Source organism: Tenrec ecaudatus, chromosome 16 (assembly GCF_050624435.1).
Source record: "Tenrec ecaudatus isolate mTenEca1 chromosome 16, mTenEca1.hap1, whole genome shotgun sequence".
NCBI classification, from domain to species: domain Eukaryota; kingdom Metazoa; phylum Chordata; class Mammalia; order Afrosoricida; family Tenrecidae; genus Tenrec; species Tenrec ecaudatus.
In genome coordinates this window covers 25,991,846-26,013,509 of record NC_134545.1, presented here as the reverse complement: position 1 = coordinate 26,013,509, position 21,664 = coordinate 25,991,846, and the positions used below count along the sequence as shown (strand labels likewise).

The following is a 21,664-nucleotide window of genomic DNA, read 5'->3' as shown; positions in this document are numbered from 1 at the left end:
TCCAAGACACTCCTCCCAGAGCATGCTTCTAGGGGGTTCCCTCTTGCTCACCTGATCATGCTTCTGGGGGAATCACTCTGGTACTCCCCATGCTCTGGAGGATGGGGTGGTGGTGTAGGAGTGGTAACCCACAAGCAACATGCATCTTAGGGGCTCCCCCTGGGATAACTCTAGTCAGAAGCATGCTCTGGATTTGAGTCGGAGTGGATCCCCACCAGAAGCATACTCTGGGGGCACCCCTTAGGACCCCCTCAACCAGAAGCATGCTGTGTGTGTGTGTGTGTGTAGGAGTGGATCCCTGCCAGAAGCATGCTTTTGGTGAGCTCCCCCTGGCACCCCACAACCAGAAGCGTGCTCTGGGGGAGGGGCTATAGCAGTGGGGCCTCGCCAGGAGCATGCTTCAGTGGGGCACTCCCCCAGGCATCCCCCGCTAAAAGGCTGCTCTGGGGTGGTGTTGGGTGTGGGACCCCGGCAGAAGCATGCCTTAGGGGGGCTCCGTGTCGCACACCTCTTTGGAAGCCTTTCTAGGAGGGGTTGGAGGGGGGACCCCAGAAGAAGCATGCTTCTGGGGGCTCCTGGTACCTCTGCCTGAAAAATGCTCTGGGATTGTTAGGGTGGGAGCCCGGCTGAAGCAAGCCTGCTTCTGGGGGATCTCCCGGCACCCCGCACCAGAAGCATGCTTTGGGAAGGTGTAGGAGGGGTATAGGGGAGCTGTATGGGGTGTGGGACTCCGGCAGAAGCAAGCATACTCTGGGGGGCTCCCACTGGTACCCTCTGTTAGAAGCACACTCTGGGGGGAGTGTGGAACCACGACAGAAGCATGCTTCTGTGGGACTCCCCTGGCCCCCCTGCCAGAAGCATGCTCGGGGGGTGGGGGTGTCTGGTGGTGGTGAGACTATGGCAGAAGCAAGCATGCTTTGGGCAGATTGCTTCTGATACCTCGCTGGAAGCATGCTTGGGGGGTGTAGAGGTTGTGAACCGTGGCAGAAGCAAGCATGTTCTCAGGGGCTCCCCCTAGCACCCCCCACTGGATGCATGATTCTGAGGGACTTCCCGTGACACCCCTGTCAGAAGCATGCTCGGGGGGGGGGTGGTGGGAGATGTAGGAGTAGGATTCCGCCAGAGTATGCTTCTATCGGGACACATGACACAGGGCACATGGACACATTTGACACATGACACAGTATACAGGTGAGAACACATGACACATAGAGCATACATGAATCACAGGACACATGATACACAGGACAACTAGGACACATACGACACAGATTACACATGGTACACATGACCCTGACATATGAGGACACACATGACACAGTATACAGGTATCAGGACATGTGACACACATGAAACACATGGCACACAGACAGAAAACACATGACACAGGGCATACAGAGGACATATAGCAGCCATGAAACTTATGACACATGATAGTATACACATGACACAGGATACAGTATCAGAACACAGCACACAGACATAACACACATGACATGTGACATGAGACCCATAACAGGACAGGACACACAAGACACAGGACACGACAAATGACACAGGACACAGGGCACATAGGACATACTTGACACATGATACAGTGTACAGGTGATGTGATACTTGGCACACATAAAACACATGACACATGGGATATACATGATACATAACATGCACAGGACCAGCTCAATCTGGCGTGAGCTGAGGCCATATATGGAGAGGTAAGGGCTCTCTCCCTATATGGGTTCAGATCAGCCAGTGGCAAGGCGAGGCCATATAGGGAGGGGGCTATGGTCTCAGCTCAGTGCCAGGTGAGGAGCAACTGTATAGGGGAGGCCATGGGTTTTTCCCAGGGCTAGGTGGAGCCATATGTAGTTCACCTTGGCTGGGGGCTAAATGAGTCTGTATAGGGAGAGGTCAGGCCTCTCTTCATATATGTGCACGGCTCAGCCAGCAGCAAGGTGAGTTCATATAGGGAGAGACCAAGCCTCTTCCCCTATGTGGGCACAGCTTGGCCTGTGTGAGGGGGAGGGAGTGTCCACGTAGGGAAAGACCACGGCTCTCTCCCTATATGGGATCGGGTCGGCCAGGGAGAGCAAGGCAGTGTATGGAGAGGCCATGGCTGTCTGCTTATACAGGCGTGGCTGGGCCTGGGGCTAGACTAAGTTGTATGTAGCTTGGCTGGGCTGGGGGCTCTCTCCCTATATGGGCACAGATCGGCCTAGGGTCAGGTGAGTACACATGGAGAGGTCAGTGCTCTCTCTATATACAGGCACTGCTCAGCCAGTGGCATGGTGAGATCATTATAGAGAGGGTAGGGCACTGTCCCTATATAAGCTCTGCTTGGCCTGGGGTAATGCGGGGCCCTTATACAGAGAAGCCAGGTCTTTCTCTATATACAGGCTCCACTCTTCCTGGCACCAGGCTAGGATGTATAGGTAGAGGCCAGGGCTCTCTCCTTATATGGGATCAACTTGAGGCAGCATAGGGGGTGGAAAGGCCTCCCTCCCTATATAGCCTAGCTCAGTCTGGGGCAAATTGAGGCCATAAAGGTCAAAGCCAGGAGTCCCTCCCTCTACATGCGAGGCTTGGTTCTGAAGGAACCATATGTAGAGGACAGGGCTCCCTCTCAATATGGGCTCTGTTAGACCAGGGTGAGAAGAGGCCATATAGAGGCCCAGGGTTATCTCCCTATATGGGATCACCTAGCTCCTGGCTGAGCCAAGTATATACAGGGCCCGGCTGAGCCCATATAAGCAGAAAGCCATGGCCTCTCCCTGGGTGAGGCGAGCCTGTTTAGGGAAGCCCTGGGCTTTCTCCCTATATAGGATTGGATGTGCTCAGGGCGACAAGAGGCCGTATTTGGAGAGGCTAGGGCTCTCTTCCTATATGTGCTAGGCTCAACTCAGGGCGAGGTGAGGCTGTATATAGCTTGTCTTGGCCAGCGCCTAGGCGAGTCTGTAGAGACCAACCAGACCTCTGTCCGTATATGGGCACAGCTCCACTGGCAGGATGTCCCTATAGGGAGAGGTTAGTGCCCTGACCACCATCCCTCCATTGCCATTGTTATTCTTTCCCCACCCCTCTGTGGGCCTTAAAGGCGTATGGGGCGGGGGGTGGGGACGGGGGCGGAGGTTGCCTTTCAGCACAGGTGTCATCTGCATCTGGTGTTGATGACCTATGAGGCACTGGGTTTGCTCTGGCTCTTGCCAGAATATCTGGTCCTCAGCCTCGAAATTGTGTATTGTGTTTCCCCTTATGCCTTTTCTGCTGTTTGAACTTACCTCAGTGGACTCATGTTGTACTTGACATTTTGTGCTTGGTTAGCTTCACTCAGCATAATATCCTCCAACTCTTTCCACAAGATGTTCCATCTTTTCATTACTATTTTTTTAGGAATGAGTATTCCATTGTGTGTATACACCAGAGTTTTTTAAATCCATTCGTCTATTGATGGAAATTAGGACTGTTTCCAATTTTTTTGTGGTTGTACTATTTGTAGATTCCTTGCTGTCACCTTGTATCTTATATAATAGATATTTTCCTCCCTCCCTCCTTAGTTGTGTGTTGTGTACATGTGGGGGATTCATTCTTGCCTTCTTTTCAATGTTGGGTCAAAGAAATCTTGGACATTGTTTTTGGTGCATTGACTCCTGGATAGCATTAAGTTTGCAGTTGTCTCATGTTTGTGTTCTGTGGATGCTAGTTTTCTGTCCAAGGTGAGTTGTAAAGTAATGTAGTGCTTTTTAAAAAATGTATTCTCTAAATTTTTCCTGATCTTGAAAAACTATGACCTCACCCTTTGTTTTGATATAGAGTTTGGCGGGGTAGAGGATTCTCAGGCTACAGTTAATCTCCTTCAACTTTCAGAAAATACTACTTCATTCTCTTCGTGGTTTCTGCTGAAAGTCTGAGCATATTCTTATCTGAGGACCCTTATAGGTGACTGCATTTTTTTCTCTCTAGCTACTCATGATTTTCTCCTAGTCCTCAAAGTTGGATATTTTGACTACTATATGCCTTGGTGTATTCTTGGGATTCAATCTATTTGGTGTCCTCTCTGCTTCCTAGATGATTGTCTGATCCTCCTTTATTAAATTGGAGAAGTTTGTTTGCAGGAATTCCGTTTTGGCTTTCGATTTCTTCATTATGTCTTGTTCTGGTATCCCAATTATTTGAATACATTTTTTCCTCTTCATAGAATCGCTCATTGCTCTACAGTTTTCTTCAGCTTCTTTAATTACCTTGTTTGATTGTCTTTCATATTTGTAGAATTCTGCTTGGATAGCTTCAAGGTCACTGATGAGATTCTCTGCTTCTTCCAGCCTGTTGGTGAGGTCTTTTACATTGTCTTTGTTTCTGCTGCATTACATCTTCACTTGATTCTTGTATTTCCCTTCGTTATGTGGACTCTATACTATTATTTTCCATCCTTTTTCTGTATTGATTCCATTTCCTGGACGCCTCTAAGCAGCATTCTGAAGATTTCTTCCTGTGACAGTTCATAATCTGCTTCTTCTATTTAAGTTGCTAGGTTCAGATCCTCTTCAGACATTATGATGTGCTTCTCTTGCCTTCTTGTAGTGACTGCTGATAGGAGCTGTCTGTGTGGCACTCTGGTAGAGCTGGGGGTGGTGGGCATGTACAGTGTGCACAGTGCTGGGGACCAGGGCTGGGGTGGCCGCGCTGCGTGCAGCAGGTGGCGCTGGTGCCCCCAGTAGGCGGGGCGGAGGGAACCACTGGTGCGAGTTGCCAGCTGTACCCAGCGGCATGGTGATCTCAGGATGCGCTGGAGCCTGGCGGGGCCTCTAGCCACAAGCCGCTCAGGCTGCGCGGGCGGCACTCGCAGAGGGGCGGGCCGTCGCAGCCGGAGTCCCCGGCAGGCCAGCGGCCGGAGCCACTAGGTCCCGCAGGCGGCGCGAGCAGCAGGCGGAGCCCTCGGCTGTGTCTCGCGGTTGACGGGAGTGTCACGGGCCAATTGCGCCTGCCGTATCTGCCGGTCTCCCAGGCTGTCGCACCGCGCAGTCGCGGGAAACGGACTCTACGGGCAGCTTGGGCTCCTGTGGACCAAGCGGGCCGGACGCCAACACCACGCAGGCTCCGCTAGCGGCATGGGCAGAGGGCGGAGCTCTTCGCGACTGCGGTCGCTGATGACGTCGTCGGCGTGGGCGGGGCCAGTGGAGCCGGCTGGATCCGTGGGCCTCGCGTGCTCAAGCGCCCTGCGGTCGCTGATGACGTCGGCGGCGTGGGCGGGGCCAGTGGAGCCTGCCGGATTCGCGGGGCTCTCGGCTCCAGCGCCCTGCGGTCGCTGATGACGTCGGCGGCGTGGGCGGGGCCAGTGGAGCCGGCCGGATCCGCGGGGCTCTCGGCTCCAGCGCCCTGCGGTCGCTGATGACGTCGGCGGCGTGGGCGGGGCCAGTGGAGCCGGCCGGATTCGCGGGGCCCTCGGGCTCCAGCGCCCTGCGGGCGCGGGACGCGGACTCCTCGAGCAGCGTGGGCTCGCGGGCCAGTTGGCGGGATGCCCAGACCACCCACACTCCGCGGCGACTTGGGGGGAGCTGCAGCTCGCGCCGCAACTGCGAATCGCGGGCGGGACGAACGGCGCGAGCGGCACTGGCCAGTGTGGCCCGGGGAACCGGGCGCCCAGCGCGGCGGCGGAGCAGCGCCGTGGGAAAGGCCGGCCCGCACGCCGGGACAGAGCCTTGGGGTGCCGCGGGGCCCCAACGCGCTCCTCGGACCCGCCCCCCAGTCCCCTAACCCACCGGCCACTCGGCGAGCTCCGGCCGCGGTCATGCTTACCTCGGCGCAGTCTTCCCGGCAGTTGCGCTTCAAAGGGCAGCTGCAGCTGGTGATGTTTCAGGGGCCTTTGTGCAACAGAAGGAAACATTGCCCGGTCTTCCCCCATCCGACCCCCCCAACACCATATTTGAGCTCAGTGTTGAAGTCAGGGTGGTACTTCACCTGTTGACATCTTGATAGGTTTTTTCCCCCCTCTTATAAAAGTAATGGATTTTTTAATAAGTTGGTGGGTTTAAAAGTTGCTGCTTTGTACAGAAAGCTGTGCCTTTCCTACAAATGTAAGATGTCAATATATTCTCATGTAAAAGGAATGTTCAAGGGGCCTATTATGAATGGATGCCCATTTTAAAGTGAATACTTCACGAAGTTGTTGGTTTTCTGAAGTGTCTGCACCTTAAACATTGTTTACTCAGGAAAGAATTATATTGCAATATCATAATAAGAATCTCTTATTAAAAAAAAAAAGAATCTCTTATTTAGAATATATGCTACTCTAAGTTTGTTCTGATCAGATACCTAACCCCTGTCTGTTTCAGTAAACCATGACTGCATTCAATTAAAAAATTTGGAGTTCAAGATTTACATCGGAGCATGTTATGGGAATGTTTTAATGGATGTATGCTTTGTTTTTCTGAATGACCAGTGTACTTAACAGATGCACCAAAACCTTTTGGGGAACAGAAGTTGGGAAATTCTTAAAAGACCTATATTATTATTAGATGCCATTGAGTTAGCTTTGACCCATAGTGTAGTGACTCATAGCAAAAGATGTATAGTTCTAATTATTCCTTTGCATAAGTTATAAGCTTTCATTACACTGCTCAATAGGCTTGTTATGTCAGTAGAGGAACAAGACAACTTAGTATTTTGGTATGTATGGGCTTTATTCATTGTGAGATTTGTTGTCCGTTGTTTCATGAATTAAGACCTTGTTTCCTTCCCAGTAGAATGAAATTTTTGGCAGACCTTTTTAGTGTTCAAAGAAAATTAAGGTTGTCTTTTACTTTTGAAACATTTCATTGTTAAGATCAATGAAGTTGCTGTTTTGATTTTAGCATTGATATTGTGGAAGTGGTAGATTTGTGCTAACATTCCCAACAATTTATTCATTTAAATTATATCAAAGGGTTTAACTTGCTTTATCTAATATTTCAATTTAGAAAGATAAGATTTAAGACTTTTTGTTTCTTCCATACGTCAGTGATAAAATTTTGATATTAATTTGATATGTTTTTATTCTTAAATCTGACTGATAGTTGACTACAATTAATAATTTACTGTATTTGATTATTAAAATGGACTATGTTGTTTTAAGCAAGCCCTATAAGATATGACCTAACAAAATTGTATCTTTCCACATGTCAATAGGATATTCAGTAGGATAATAAGTCAAGAAATTAATTCACAGAGCCTTATGGTCCTATAGTTTAGTTAGAAGGAAACAGAAAAAGACATTACTGTTAGGGATACTTTACTGAAATCACATATGTAACACGTAAACAACTGTTCACATTAAATAATCTTACCATTGGCAATTTATAACTACAAAATTTAATTGAAATAAGCAGAGCTTATTTGGTTTGTAACTGTTATCATGGCTTGTATCTATGTTCTCTTTTGCAAAAAGTAAAATATGAGAGGTGGTACACTTAATGGAATCACTTAATGACAATAAAAATGGACCTTGGGACTCGTTATTTCGATGCTTTGGTTTTAAAATGCTCCTCGACATTAAAATGTGAGTTTATCTGTGAGTGTATTTGTAATGTTTCCAACCTCCAAAATCAAAGCAAGCTTGAGTTTATAATAGGCTATAAAATATAAGAAATGCAAATTAAAACAACCATGAGATACCATTTAACACCCCTGTGGTTAGCCCAAATCAGAAAATCAGAGAGCAACAAGTGTTGGAGGGAATATGGTGAAATAGGAACCCTCCTCCACTGCTGGTGGTCCGTGTAGATATGTACAGCCACTGTGGAAAGCCATACTTAAAGAAAATGGAGGGGAAAAAAGAGGGCCTGATGCAAAGGGCTTAAGTGGAGAGCAAATGCTTCGAAAATGATGAGGACAAAGAATGTACAGATGTGCTTTACACAATTGATGTTTGTGTATGTATGGATTGTGATAATAGTTGTATGAGCCCCTAATAAAATGTTTTTAAAAAATGGAAATTGATCTACTTTATGACCCAGCTCTACTGGGTGTATACCCAGAGGAGGTAAGAAATAAAACATGACCAGTCACCTGCACTCCAACATAAGTTGGTTTGTATTGGTAACTCTCAAATCACATTCAAGTTTACAGAATGGTCCCTCATGTCTGTGGCAACTGTTGGTGTTTCAGGGGAGACTTGATCAAAGACCACACACTTCAGTTGGAGGTAAAAAAAAGTTATCCCATAACATCTAGGAATTTGAGAGAACATAAGTGAGGGGAACAGTCAGGGCCAACAGGAGCTTCAGACTGAGGTGGGAAACGGGCCAGTTCCTCTGACCATCCCTAGTAACGGTGGATCCCAGCCCTGAGCATGGGCAGCCTCTTTCCTGCCCTGTCTTCCTGGTCCTGGCCTGGGTGGTACTTCCCTGCGAAGGTGCTGAATGGGCCCTGTGAGAGGACCATGTGTCTCCTGGTTTCCAGCCTGAACAGGGAGAAGCCATTGGCAGTAGCACTTCATAGCATTTTGAAAATTTGTTAAGATGTCACCTTTGGGATCGCCTAAGACAAACAGGTGCATAGGCAGATGTGGCAAAGAAAGCTGATGGTGCCTGGCTATCGAAGGAGATAGTGTCTGGGGTCTTAAAGGCTTGAAGGTGAACAAGCGGCCATCTAGCTCAGAAGCAATAAAGCCCACATGGAAGAAGCACACCAGCTGGTGCGATCACGAGGTGCCAAAGGGACCAGGTATAAGACATCATGCAAGAAAAAAAAATATATGTATATATATGTATGTGTGTGTGTGTGTATAATATATATATATATATATATATATATATATATATATATATATATACCATAGTGAATGAAGGGGGAAGTGCAGAGTGGAGACCCGAGGCCCAAGTGTCGAGCACTGGAGATCCCCTCACAGAGGGGTTTAGGAGAGGAGACGGGTCAGTCAGGGTGCAATGTGGTACCGATGAAGATCACAGCTTTCCCCCTGATCCTGGATGCTTCCTCCCTACTATAGTTTATTGTGCCAGCCTGGCCGATAAACACAAGTAGGATTAACTGAAGGGCAGAGGGATAAATGGCTTGCTTGTTCTGTGCCTCAGTTTAAAGGGGTACACTACCTGTGGGATGCCTAGCCTGTGGACTGTGTTGCTGTAAGTTGAGGTCCCTTTAAGCCCACATGATTGGAATGTTCATCTCTGGAGCTGGGGCCTGACAGTTGATGACAGTTGGGGACCTGCCTTGCTGTTTGCTGCCTGAGTATATATAGCCCAGCTCTCTCTACAGAAGACTGGTACCTGGCAGCTCTAAAAATTTGGAGGACAGCTAGTGTCTCACTGCTTTAAAATTTAACTGTTAATTTCTTGTATTATCTATCTGTATATTATTTAACGGTTTATTTCTTGAATTATATATAATTACTAGCAATCTGGTTTGTCTCTCTAGAGAACCCTGTCCAATACACTCCCCACAACTACCATGGTCCGAATTCTACCTTGCAGGGCTCAATAGGGCAGAGATTGTACACTGGTGCATACGGGGGCTGGAGGCACAGGGAATCCAGGGTGGACGATATCTTCAGGACCAGGGGTGTGAGGGGCGAGGCTGGGATAGTGGAGGGGAGTGGGTTGGAAAGGGGGAACTGATTAAGAGGATCTGCATGTGACCTCCTCCCTGGGGGATGGACGGCAGAGAAGAGGGGGAAGGGAGACTCCGGATAGGGCAAGATATGACAAAATAACAATCTGTGGATTATCAGGGGCTCGTGGGGGAGGGGAGAGCGGGGAGGGAGGGGAAAAAAAAGAGGACCTGATGCAGAGGGCTTAGGTAGAGAGCAAATGCTTTGAGAGTGATTAGGGCAGAGAATGTGCGCGTGTGCTTTATACAATTGATGTATGTATATGTGTGGATTGTGATAAGAGTTGTATGAGCCCCTAATAAAATGTAAAAAAGAAAAAAAATATGTCACCTTTGGAATGCCTTGTCCATTAGCCAGCTTCCAGGGCCTGGTGGCAGCACAAACTTTGGTCCTGGGAGGTCCGCATGAGCATGTGGTGAAGTGACCCAGTCTGAGTTCCCCCAGTTTGTGACAGAGACAGAAGCAAAAATCCAGTGCCTCTCACAGATGAACTTGAAGAACCACGTATCCCGAGGCTCTTCTGGAAAACTCCAGCCCATTTGTTTCTTATATGCCTTCTTTTAAAGAACCACTATCTGGTATGTCCCGAGCTTTCAAGACACGACTAAAGGATGGAACCTAATTTTGTTCTAGTATCTTCATCCTAAAAAAATTATTCTAGTGTGTTTCTGCTATTGTTTTCCTCTTCAAAATTCAATAGCAAATGTTTACATTCACCAATAGTTCAGAGTCTCATTTGGACAGCCCAGCATTTACCAATAAGATCCAAGATCTTACCCAATCCCAACTCTGGACAGGCATCTCTCCCTCCAGAAGAATTTCCTTCAGAGGACAGCACTGAAGCTACAGCTCAGGGAGAGGGACATGTCTGATCAGAGCACATGTGGGCAAATGAAGGGGGAGGAAGAGTGGAGCACATCCTGGCCCACCAACGCTTGAGGAAGACATCCCCACTCAGAGCAGCCAATGCACAGAGGGGACCATATGGCTGACTTCACTATGAGATGCGACATCCCTCACTGACCTTTAGCCCTACAGGGGACAACAGTGGAGATAGTGTGGAAATTGCTCCTGATCTGACCACACCGAAGCAAAGCAAAACACTAAGGGCGTGCAACAGAACAGCAAGGGGAACAGAGCAAGGAAGTCTGGAGGGAATACCAAAAATAGACCTTGGGCCAGGAAATGGCATTCCATCAGACTCAAGTGGAAAACACTCCTAAAGGTCAACAAACAGATCTTGAACTATTTACAGGCTTTTCTTTTTTTTTGTCATTGGTTTGTTGTTTTCTTTTGTTGCTTTGTTTTGCTCTGTCTTGTTTGTGTGCATATTATCTCCGCAGGTGTATCTAGATAAGATAGGCTGGATAAACAATCTGGAGGAGAAATCAACTGAACCGACTGTTGGGGGTGGGGGGAGGACATGGAAGAGGGGGAAGTAGGGAAAAGGAAGTGGGTGTTAACCAACCCAGGGACAAGCGAACAAATGATCCAAAATGGATGGTGAGGAGGGAGTAGGAAGCCCGGTAGGGCTTGATCAAGGGCAATGTAACCGAGAGGATTTACCGAAACCCAAATCAAGGCTGAGCATGATAGTGGGACAAGGGGAAAATAAAAGGAAATAGAGGAAAGATCTAGGAGGCAAAGGGCATTTATTGAGCTCTAAATACAGGAATGTTCATATGTAAATGTATTTTTATATGAGGAGGAGGAAATAGATCTATGTGCATAAATTTATAGGTTTAGTATTAAGTAGCAGATGGACATTGGACCTATACTCAAGTACTCCCTCAATGCAAGAATACTTTGTTCTATTAAATTGGCATTCCACGATGCTCACCTTCCTGATTTGATTGCTGCAGACAAATGGGTGCATAAGCAAATGTGGTGAAGAAAGCTGATGGTGCCCGGCTATCAAAAGATACAGCGTCTGGGGTCTTAAAGACTTGACAATAAACAAGTGGCCATCTAACTGAGAAGTAACAAAGCCCACATGGAAGAAGCACACCAGCCTGTGTGATCATGAATTGTTGAAGGGATCAGGTATCAGGCATCAAAGAACAAAAAATCATATCATTGTGATTGAGGGGGAGTACAGAGTGGAGACCCAAAGCTCATCTGTAGGCCACTGGACATCCCCTTACAGAAGGGTCGTGGGGAGGAGATGAGCCAGTCAGGGTGCAGTATAGCAACAATGAAACATACAACTTTCCTCTAGTTCCTAAATGCTTCCTCCCCATGATTATCATGATTCCAATTCCACTTTACAAATCCAGCTAGACCAGAGGATGTACACTGGTATAGATTGGAACTGGAAACACAGGGAATCCAGGATGGATGATCCCTACAGGACCAGTGCTGAGAGTGGTGATATCGGCAGAGTGGAGGGAAGGTGGGGTAGAAAGGGGGAACTGACAATAAGGATCTATACATAACACCCTCCCTAGACTATGGAAAACAGAAATGTAGGTGAAGGGAGACATCAGACAGTGTAAGATATGACAAAATAATAATTTATAAATTACCAAGGGTTCTTGTGGGAGGGGTGGTAAAGAGGGAGGGGAAAAATGAGGAGCTGATCCCAAGGGCTTAGGTAGAAAGCAAACGTTTTGAAAATGATGAGGGTAACAAATGTATAAATGTGCTTGACACAATGGATGAATGTATGGATTGTGATAAGAGTTGTACGAGCCCCCAATAAAATGGTTTTCAAAAGATCCAAGGTCTTATTCACTTAAGAAGCCCCAGCTCTGATGCCCCGATTTTAGGAGGAGAAATTAGTTGCTGTGTGACAGCCATGGGTCAAAACTTCAGGCATCTTTCTGCCCTCACAGCTGACCGAATCGTCTCTGTCATATGAGGCGCACAGGAATTGAGCTCCTCTCAGGGGACCTGCTCATTCGTCCCCCTATTGTAGTGCATTGTGACGTGTCGAAGGATACATGCTGTGTCACCCGCGTGTTTCAACGGAACATTCTCAGGAGGAGCGGGGTCTGACTTTGGGGCCTCAGTGGCTGCCCTGTCCCGAGGAAGATTGGGGTTGAGGTGACTAACATCCTCCTGAGACCTTTGGGCCACCGAAGATTGGGTCTCCTTTGGGACTTTGGGGCAAGGTGTTCCATGGGCCTCCATCCGTGCTGTGGAAGGGGGTGGTGGGATTCTGAAAGAGGACTGGAGATGGGGCTCGGTGAGGACTGGGGCCTGAGGTGGTGGCGTGGGTGCGACAGGAGGCTGGGTTGGGATCTCCGAGGCAGGCGAGGGCTGGGGCTCGGAAAGTGGTGTGGATTCTTGAACTGAGCGGGCATTAGGATTTCTGTTGACGGGAACAGAGGGCGGCTGTAGTGGGGAAGAACTCCAGGAGACCCCGGCCTTAGCCACCAGGAACTCACGGTGCAGGGAAGCTTCAGAAGAGCTGGTGGCATCTCTGGTGTGACGTCCAGCAACTTCGGGCTGCCGGTGTTAAAGAAAGAGTGACACTCTGGTTCGGTGGGAGGGCTTGAGCCATCACGGTCTGTGACTATGGTGACAGATGGAGTCAAATAATAGGAGCTCCCGGAAGAAGAACCCTTCGTAGCAGGCCTCCAGAAATATGAGCCCTTGGTCTTCCGGTGAGCAGGGTTTTCTGGATCATGTGCAGAAACAGTGGAAGCCAGCTGTTGGGATGGCTGTGTCCGAAGAGCTGTGGTTGGGGAAGGGGCCTTCCCAGCCTGCCCCGCACCTGGCTCCCAAGGGCTTTCAGCAGGTGCCTTTCCCACTCAGGACCAGAGGGTTCTCTGTACGTCAGCAGTGAAAGCGGCCCTGGTCAGGGGTCTTTCCCACTTTGCTGCAGGACACAGAGGACCAAGGTCAGTCCCAGCAGAAAGCTTGAGGACCAAGCCTGGCAGGGGTGGGAGCAGTGGGATCCAGCCCCACAACCGAACGGGTCCTGAGGAGCGACTTGTGAGATGATGGAAGAATAGGGCAATCGACGGTGGAGCAACTGGGGCCTGTACAGATGTCAGGAGCAGAAGAGACAGGGCCAGTTTATTAAGCAGTATCTAGTAAGCAGGGAGGCATGCAAGCCTCCCTTGGGCACATACACGGTCCATTGGGCAAAGCGCAAACCTGAGAGATCCTGACTCCTTTGTGGGGACATCTCAAAGGAAGTGTCTGCAAGCAAGACACAAATGGAGTCCACAGGGTGACAATCACTTTAGGAGAATATTACACAGCAGACAGTGGGTGCTATAGAGACAAGCATATTCTTAACAGTATGTGTGAGGAACTAGGTGTCATAGGAAGTGACTTACCAATATGTAGAGGGTGCATGTGAAGTAACATCAAGATGCAGAGGGTGCATGTGAAGAGCTTGTTCCTGGAGAATTACATGCATCTGGATTCCTCTTAGCTTCCAGGAAAAGGGTGGATACTTCTTTTTATATTTACTCATTCTATTGGGGATCTTATAAGAATCCACAAATCAATTATATCAAGTGAACTTGTACATAGGTCGTTTTTTTTGTTTGTTTGTTTGAATCATTTTATTAGGGGCTCATACAACTGTTATCACATTCCATACATACATCAATTGTGTAAAGCACACTTGTACATTTGTTGCCCTCATCATTCTCAAAACATCTGCTCTCCACTTAAGCCCCTGGCATTAGCTTCTCATTTTCCCCCTCCCTCGCTGCTCCCCCCTTCCTCATGAGCCATTGACAATTTATAAATTATTATTTTGTCATATCTTACACTGTCCGATATCTTCCTTCACCCACTTTTCTGTTGTCCGCCCCCAGGGAGGAGGTCACATGTAGGTCCCTGTAATTGGTTCCCCTTTCCACCCACCCTCCCTTTACCCTCCTGGTTGTACATAGATTCTTATAATCATTTCCAGAACATTATTTTTCTATTTGAACCATTTGATATCACCTCATCATTTTCCTTCCCTCCCCAACCCTTGCGAACCCTTAATAAAGTGTATGATTATTTTTTCATATCTCATGCTATATCCCTTCACCCACATTTCTGCTATTCGGCCCCCCGGGGAGGGGGGGTTATACATCCATCCTCCCTGTCCCTGTCCCTTCATGGTATCTCTAGTCCCATTACTGTTTCTGGGGGGTTATCTGTCCTGAGATCAGTGTCGAAAGCACTTATCTGTACCAATGTACATATTCCAGTCTCGTAGGATTTGTGAGGTAGAAGTGGGGTCATGATCATGGGGTGGGAGGCCTTAAAGAAGTAGAGGAATGTTGTGTGTTTCCGTGCCATACTGCACCCTGGATGAACAGTCCTTCCCGTGTGACCCTTCTGTGAGGGAATATTCAACTGTCTACAGATGGGCTCTGGGTCTCCGCTCCGACCCCTTGCCTTCACATTGATGTAATTGTTTTTGATCTTCAGAGAACTGATTGTTGACACCTTGTGATCACACAGGCTGGTGTGCTTCTTCCCTGGGGACTTTGTTGCTTCCCTGCTAATGGCCACTTGTTTAACTTTAAAGCCTTTAAGATCCCAGGTGCTATATCTTTGAATAGCCAGGCACCATCAGTTTTCTTCACCACATTTGCTTATGCACCCGCTTTGGCTTCAGTGGTCAGGTAGGGGAGCTGAGTATAACACAATCAGGTTATTAGAACAAAGTGTTCTTGTGTTGAGGAAGACTTAAGTAGAGGCCCAGAGTCTGTCTGCTATCTTAATACTTCTAACATATAACTAAATGTACATAAATCAATACCCCTATCTTTATATATTAGTCTATTTATATATATACATGTCTATATTTATACCTTTCTATATAGTCATTGCCCTCTAGTTCTTTCCTCTATTTCAAAAGGGTGGATAATTCTAAAGTACCAGGCAGCTACGATACAAAGAAAAGGCTGACTCCCATGGTGAGAAGAACTAACGGGCTTCCTCTGCTTTTAGAGAGAGGTGTTTATGGGCAGGCAGTGAAGAAGAACTGGTGCCTACAAAAGGCAGCTTTACATTAACTCAAAGGAGGGCAGTTATGGGGTGGGGAAGACTCTGTTTGGAGAATGTATTAGGTTATATTTCTGGATCTCAGAACTGTGAGCCTTCCACACACCGGTGATGAGCGTAGAGAATTGGGCCTTCTACATTTTCATCCCCCAGCAGCTGCATGGCCTCAACTCTCCTTCACCCCGTCATTAACTCTTGCCCACAATCGCACATTACCACAGCCTGGGGTCCCCAAGCCCATTCTACATTCTGACATCACAATCCCGCTCCTCATACTCCGAGTTGCCCCTCCCTCTTAAAGCCACCGATCACTCACCAGAAACTGCCATGAGCCATTGGTCCCCACAAGCGCACCCCTTCCTTAGGTGTCTGGATTGGATCCCCTCGGTCCCTGGAAGAACTCACGCGGCAGGTGCATGTTTGCGACTTTTCTGAGGAAAAGGGAAGTTTCAGGTATCGCAGTCCCAAAAGGTACGCGCCGATCCGGGAAAGCTTACACGGCTGCACCATAACCGTCATGGCCGAACGTGGAAAACCACGTGGACAGAATACAGGAAGGGAAGCCATGAAACCCCTGGGCCAAGAGCGAGAGGGCCGTGACTGGGCCCTGAGGGGGCACGCGGGCACGTGGCCCGCAAACGGAGGAACCCCCCCCTCCGCTCGCACCATGCACCTGAGCAAGAGCAGAGAAAAGGAGGTCTTGAACCTGGCAGGGGAGGCGTGGCGGAGGGTATGGGCCGACCTTATTGGCTGAGTTTAGGCACACCTGTGTGATGTCATGTGACTATTGTGGCCAAGCTTGGTTTCACCTGCGCTTGGGGGAGGGGGGAAGTAGGGGGTCCTAGTCTGGGCATGCTCAGTTTGGATCTTTCCATCAATGTCTAATGAGTGTCTGATTTCTTTCCAACCCCTTTGTTGTGGGTGCAAGCATTGGGGAGACAGCCCCCTCCCCCTAGTCCCTATTCTGGCTCCCTAACGCTTTCCACACCATAAACCTGGAAATCACTGAGCTCATGGTCCCCCGCTCCAAAGGTTTCCATCACATTCCCCCACCGCCAGGTGTCCTGCCAGTCAGCCCTGCCCCGTGGCCTAGAGTTATTCAGGGTCCCTTGGTAAGAGGAGGCACACAGAAGAGGACAGGTGATTCCCATCTGCAGAAACGCAGATTGGCACCTCTCCTCATCCAGTTCCTTCTGGAAACTTCTTAAAGCTGCTAGTCAGAAGATAGGTTAAGGGGACGACAGGCACCCAGGGACCAGACAGGAGATTGGTTAGATGTCCCTAAAGAATTCTATTGGGACCCTAGACTGAGAGCTCAACATGTCGTCTAAGGTTACCTGGTCGCTGACTCTCTTGGCCAGATTCAAAGGTGAGGCACCTTTTCATTTAAAAGTGCTTCTCCTTCAGGATCCTCTGTGCCTTCCCAAAGAGGAATCTGAGCCTTGAAAAAGATCAACCACCTGTCCTTCTGTCCCTGGGATGTTCCACCTCCACACTCTCCAGTTATCCAATATGATGCCCATACAGGCGCCAACGAGAGCCACCACTCCGAGACTCTTTGGGGCTCCATCCCCTGACGGCAGAGCCAAGGATGTGAGAATACCTGGGCTTGCGTCCCTCCTCAGAGCGGTTTCCCCAAAGAAGGTGTTGCAGCACCTAGCAACCTCCCGCCCAGTGCCAATCCTAGCACGCAGGAATCATTGCAGGGTTCATGCTTGGGGTTGCTACTGGGGGCGCAACCCCACCTTTCACAGGGGAGCTTTCCTTCCTCTCTGTGCTGCTCCATGTCTCCACTGGAGCCGGAGATACAAGAAAAGAATAAGGGGCTGGATCCCAAGCCCTTCCTACATAGTTGGACGCACTGCAGACATTTGGCATTGATGAATATCCTGCCTTTCTACCTTTACGTCATGAAGTTCAAGGTTTCCCCCTTGTGTTCCTTGTGCTCTTACGTACTGCCATTAAGTCAATTCCAACGCATAGTGACCCTAGGTGACAGGGTAGAACTGGTTGTTTCCAAGTCTATTGTGTTTTTGTTTTGTTTTTAATTAACCCATTTATTACAGGCCAGAGAGGTTTCAGACAGTGGAGCTTCTACTGGTCCTTCAATTCCCTCAATCTTCTGATGGCAGACTTTCCTGTGACAGCAGGGGTGGTATTGTAGGTCCAGGCCCCACCGGATACTGTCCTCATGCAGGAACCACAGTGCCAGATGCCCGCAGCACGTCTCTTCATCTTGGTTTTGCTGCAGAAAGAGCAAGTGTACTTGGCATGTTGGCTGATTTCAATTTTCTTCACCATTTTCCTGAGGGAGGCGCTGTAACGGGTTCCATATTTGCCCATGATCCCGACCTTCTTGGTGCGTTTGGCCATCTTGCCGCAAACTAGTCCCGAGCCAGAGAGCCCAAGACTGCTGTGTTTTATGGGACTAGAAAACTCTCTTCTTTCTCTCGTGGTGCATTTGGTGGCTTTGATTTTCTGACCTGATGCCAGTAAGTCACCAGGGCTCCTTGTATCGTTTGACAGTTAAAATCATATGGCTTTCCTTCTTCAAATAACTCTTTGAAGGATTTTTCACCTCCGACCTACCCTGGCTCCTTCTGTTCACAGAGGACAGACCTCCAGGGGCCTCTGGGCTGCCTTTGGTAGGAGTTACAGAGGCCAGACCCGGGCTCCACTTCTGCTTAGCCTCTCAGGTGGGCAGGTACCCAGCACCTCTCTCCAGATGATCCCTCGCACAACGGAGGGCTGTCCTCAGCTTCCCAACACCCTGTGGTCCAGCGCTGAACCACGGACTCCCTCGGTTTGCCTGATTTCAGGAGCCCTTTCCACATGCGGCCAGATGGTCTGAGGTGTTCACATAGAAACACACACATCCACGCCAGCCTCTTGCCTGCCCTGCAAACCTGTAAAGACGAGCGTGCTATTCTTGCCTGAGATTTCCCATTTCAGAGCCTGTGTACTTGATTTAGAAACTGGAACCAGAAAAAGAACCCATTTCTGCCAAAGGTTACTTACTGTGCTGCTGTTTCTTGTTTTCTTAGGTGTTCGTGAGGGGGAGTAGCAGCAGGTAGGGGCACAGCAGGAAGAGGAGCCACACTCCACAACCAGTAGCCAGGATGCTTTCAGTGACCCAGCAGATGCAGCTGGAGTTCAGCAATGTGGGACTAATGCTTTTCGGCGCCCAGAGGTGACTCTCTGTGATCTGGATCACACTGCTGCTCTCAGGCCACTGGGCACTCAGAAGACACACTGGCCTATAAATCCATGCCTGCATCACAGAGCTGTGACCTCATCACAAAGGGCTCCTGAGGGGCAGAGAGGGGACAGCAAGAGGAGACTGAGTCACAGCCCTTCCTCCCCCTGGGCCCCCTCATACAGTCCAGCATATCTTGCCACTGTTTTTAAAAAAAATCATTTTATTGGGGACTCATACAATTCTTATCACAATCCATACATCCATCCATTGTGTCAAGAACATAAGTACATTTGTTGCCATCATCCTAAAAACATTTGCCTTTTACTTGAGCCCTTAATATCTGCTGCTCATTTCCCCCTCCCTCCCCACTCCCCCCCACCCCGTGAACCCTTCATCATATATCATTATTATTTTGTCATATATTACACTGTCTGACGTCTCTCCCTGCCCTTTTCTCTGCTGTCTCTCCCCCAGGGAGGAGGCTATATGTAGATTCTTGTAATCAGTTCCCCCTTTCTACCCCACATTCTCTCCACCCTCTAGGCATCGCCGCTCTCATCACTGGTCCTGGAGGAGTCATCTGTCCTGGATTCCCTGTATTTCCAGTTGCTACTGTACCAATGTACATCCTCTGGTCGAGCCAGATTTGCAAGGTAGTATTGGGATTATGATAGTCAGGGGAGGAAGCATTAAAGAACTAGAGGAAAGTTATATGTTTCATCGTTGCTACCCTGCATCCTGCCTGGTTCATCTCCTCCCCACAAACCTTCAGCAAGGGGTGTATGATTGGCTACCCTTGGGCTTTGAGTCTCCACTCTGCACTCACCCACATTTTCAATGATATGACTTTATGTTCCTTGATGCTTGATACCTGATCCCTTCGACAGCTCATGATCACACAGGCTGGTGTACTTCTTCTATGTGAGCTTTGTTGCTTCTGAGCTATATTCTTGCCACCATTTTTGACCTTATGGACCATCCTCCCTTTACCTGGGCGATCCCACCTTCCTCTCTTGGCATGGTTCACCATCAGTGCTGTCGTGTGTGCACGTCACCTGTCTCCCACACCCAAAGGTCTTCCAAACGTTCCCAGAAAAATGAAAGAGAATAGCTATTTCCCAGCACCCTTTGGAAGACTCCTCGTGCTCCCTGGTCCCCTTCATCCTTTAGAGAGATAGGCTCAAGCGCCCCTAATCTCCAAGTTTTTGTAACGCTGAAGGTATCTCGCAGATGTCAAAGAGATTTGTACTCTCAAGAGATCGTTACCCCTAAATTGAATTTTCACACAAATGTTTTTAAATTTCATTAAACCAAAATGATGATTCTCTTTTTAAAATACTCCGTGTTGGAAATTGTGCATATCAAATTGTTACATTTGGGGGGGAATAAGCTGAGTATTCAGAAACCTTGAGTCTCTTTCCATATAAAGTTGACCCATTAGGTTTTTCCATCTCTACTGAGTGACACTCTGACCTGAAGCACAGGTGCACTATATGGAATGCATCACACTTTGTGTAAGGTCTCTCTCTCTCCGGGCTAGATTTAAACCTCGGTCCTTGGCTCCACACGAGAAAGAATTCACGCTGAAGCCTGGCTCGTGATCCAAGTGAATTTAATGAGAGTTAAAAGAAGCTTCAGGTTTTACGCGGCACCCATAGGATTCCTTTGACCATGCAGCCTGGCAGAGACTGCTTGGGGTCACGCAAGGATCTCTCTCCCAAGTTTTCCTCCCACAAAGACAACCAGACAAGACCCTCTCCCTCTCGGTTCCTTCCTTTTCAAGGATTCCCGGGGGAGGCATGGAGAACGACCCCAGGTCGATCCCATTGGCTGAATTGCAATCACCTGGCCCAGGTGGGCTGATCCAGGTTTAACGCCCATCTGTGCCCACCAGCGGGAAAATCCAGGCCTTTGTCCTATGCTGGCTCTCCTGGGCATGCGTCAGTGGACACCCCATCCCTATGCTAGCTACCTAACATTTGAACATGCTTCCTGAGGTTATATTTTAAAATGCTGCCTCAATAGCTTGATTGAAAAGATTCATATACTTTGATTATGAGCTTGATGATTATACTGCATTTTTTTAATAGAAGAAGGGTGTTCGTAAAGTGATAAATGACCACTTACCAAGAGTAAACTGCTCTTGGTAGTTTTTTCCAACAAGATATTTTCACGTAAATGGAGCAGAATGTAGAGCCCTGAAGTAACTCTATCCACTTCAGAACTAATTTTTGATGAAGGGGTGAAAATCATTAAATGGGGAAGACCCCCTTATTTAAATGGTACTGGCAAAATTAGATTTTCACTTGCAGAAGAATAGAGCAGGACTCATACATTACTCCTACACAGACTCAAGATGGATCATCTCTTTAAATGCAAACCCTAGAACGATAAAGATCATTAATGAAAAAATAGGGGCACAATGAAGGGCCCTAATAAATGGCATAAACACTATATCAAGCATAATGACACACACACAGCAGAGGACAAAATAGATGACTGGGGCCTCCTACACCTTAGACACCTACATTCATCCAGAGATATGGCAACATCAAAGAGAGAGAGAGCGAGATGATTTAAATAATGTGCATGTTGCAACTATGTAAATAAATAGAGCACTATGTTATAATAACAAGTCCTTGCAACAAGATACATTTCATCGCTGCAAGTGAATTATGATAGCATATGCACTTTTTGAACCAAAAGATTTAATGCGTGTTATTCTGGGTAATTTTCTGATAAAGATCTATTGTAACCTTTGATCCTTTCTGTCAAATTCTCTTCTATGTCAATGTTTGCTTCTTCTATGCACGTTGTTAGGTTCAGAACATCTTCTGCCATTGCCTTTTGTTTCTCCTGTTATTTTTTATTGAGGTCATTGGGACTGATGGCTGTTTGCA

General features: G+C 48.1%; 1 protein-coding gene across 1 annotated transcript; it reads right to left on the bottom strand.

Moving 5' to 3' along the window:
• Positions 1–17,659: 17,659 nt before the first annotated feature.
• On the bottom strand, positions 17,660–17,952 carry LOC142429445 (large ribosomal subunit protein eL43-like). Its single transcript, XM_075534539.1, has one exon. The coding sequence runs from the start codon at positions 17,936–17,938 to the stop codon at positions 17,660–17,662; it is 279 nt and encodes a 92-aa protein (XP_075390654.1). The 5' UTR covers positions 17,939–17,952.
• Positions 17,953–21,664: the final 3,712 nt, after the last annotated feature.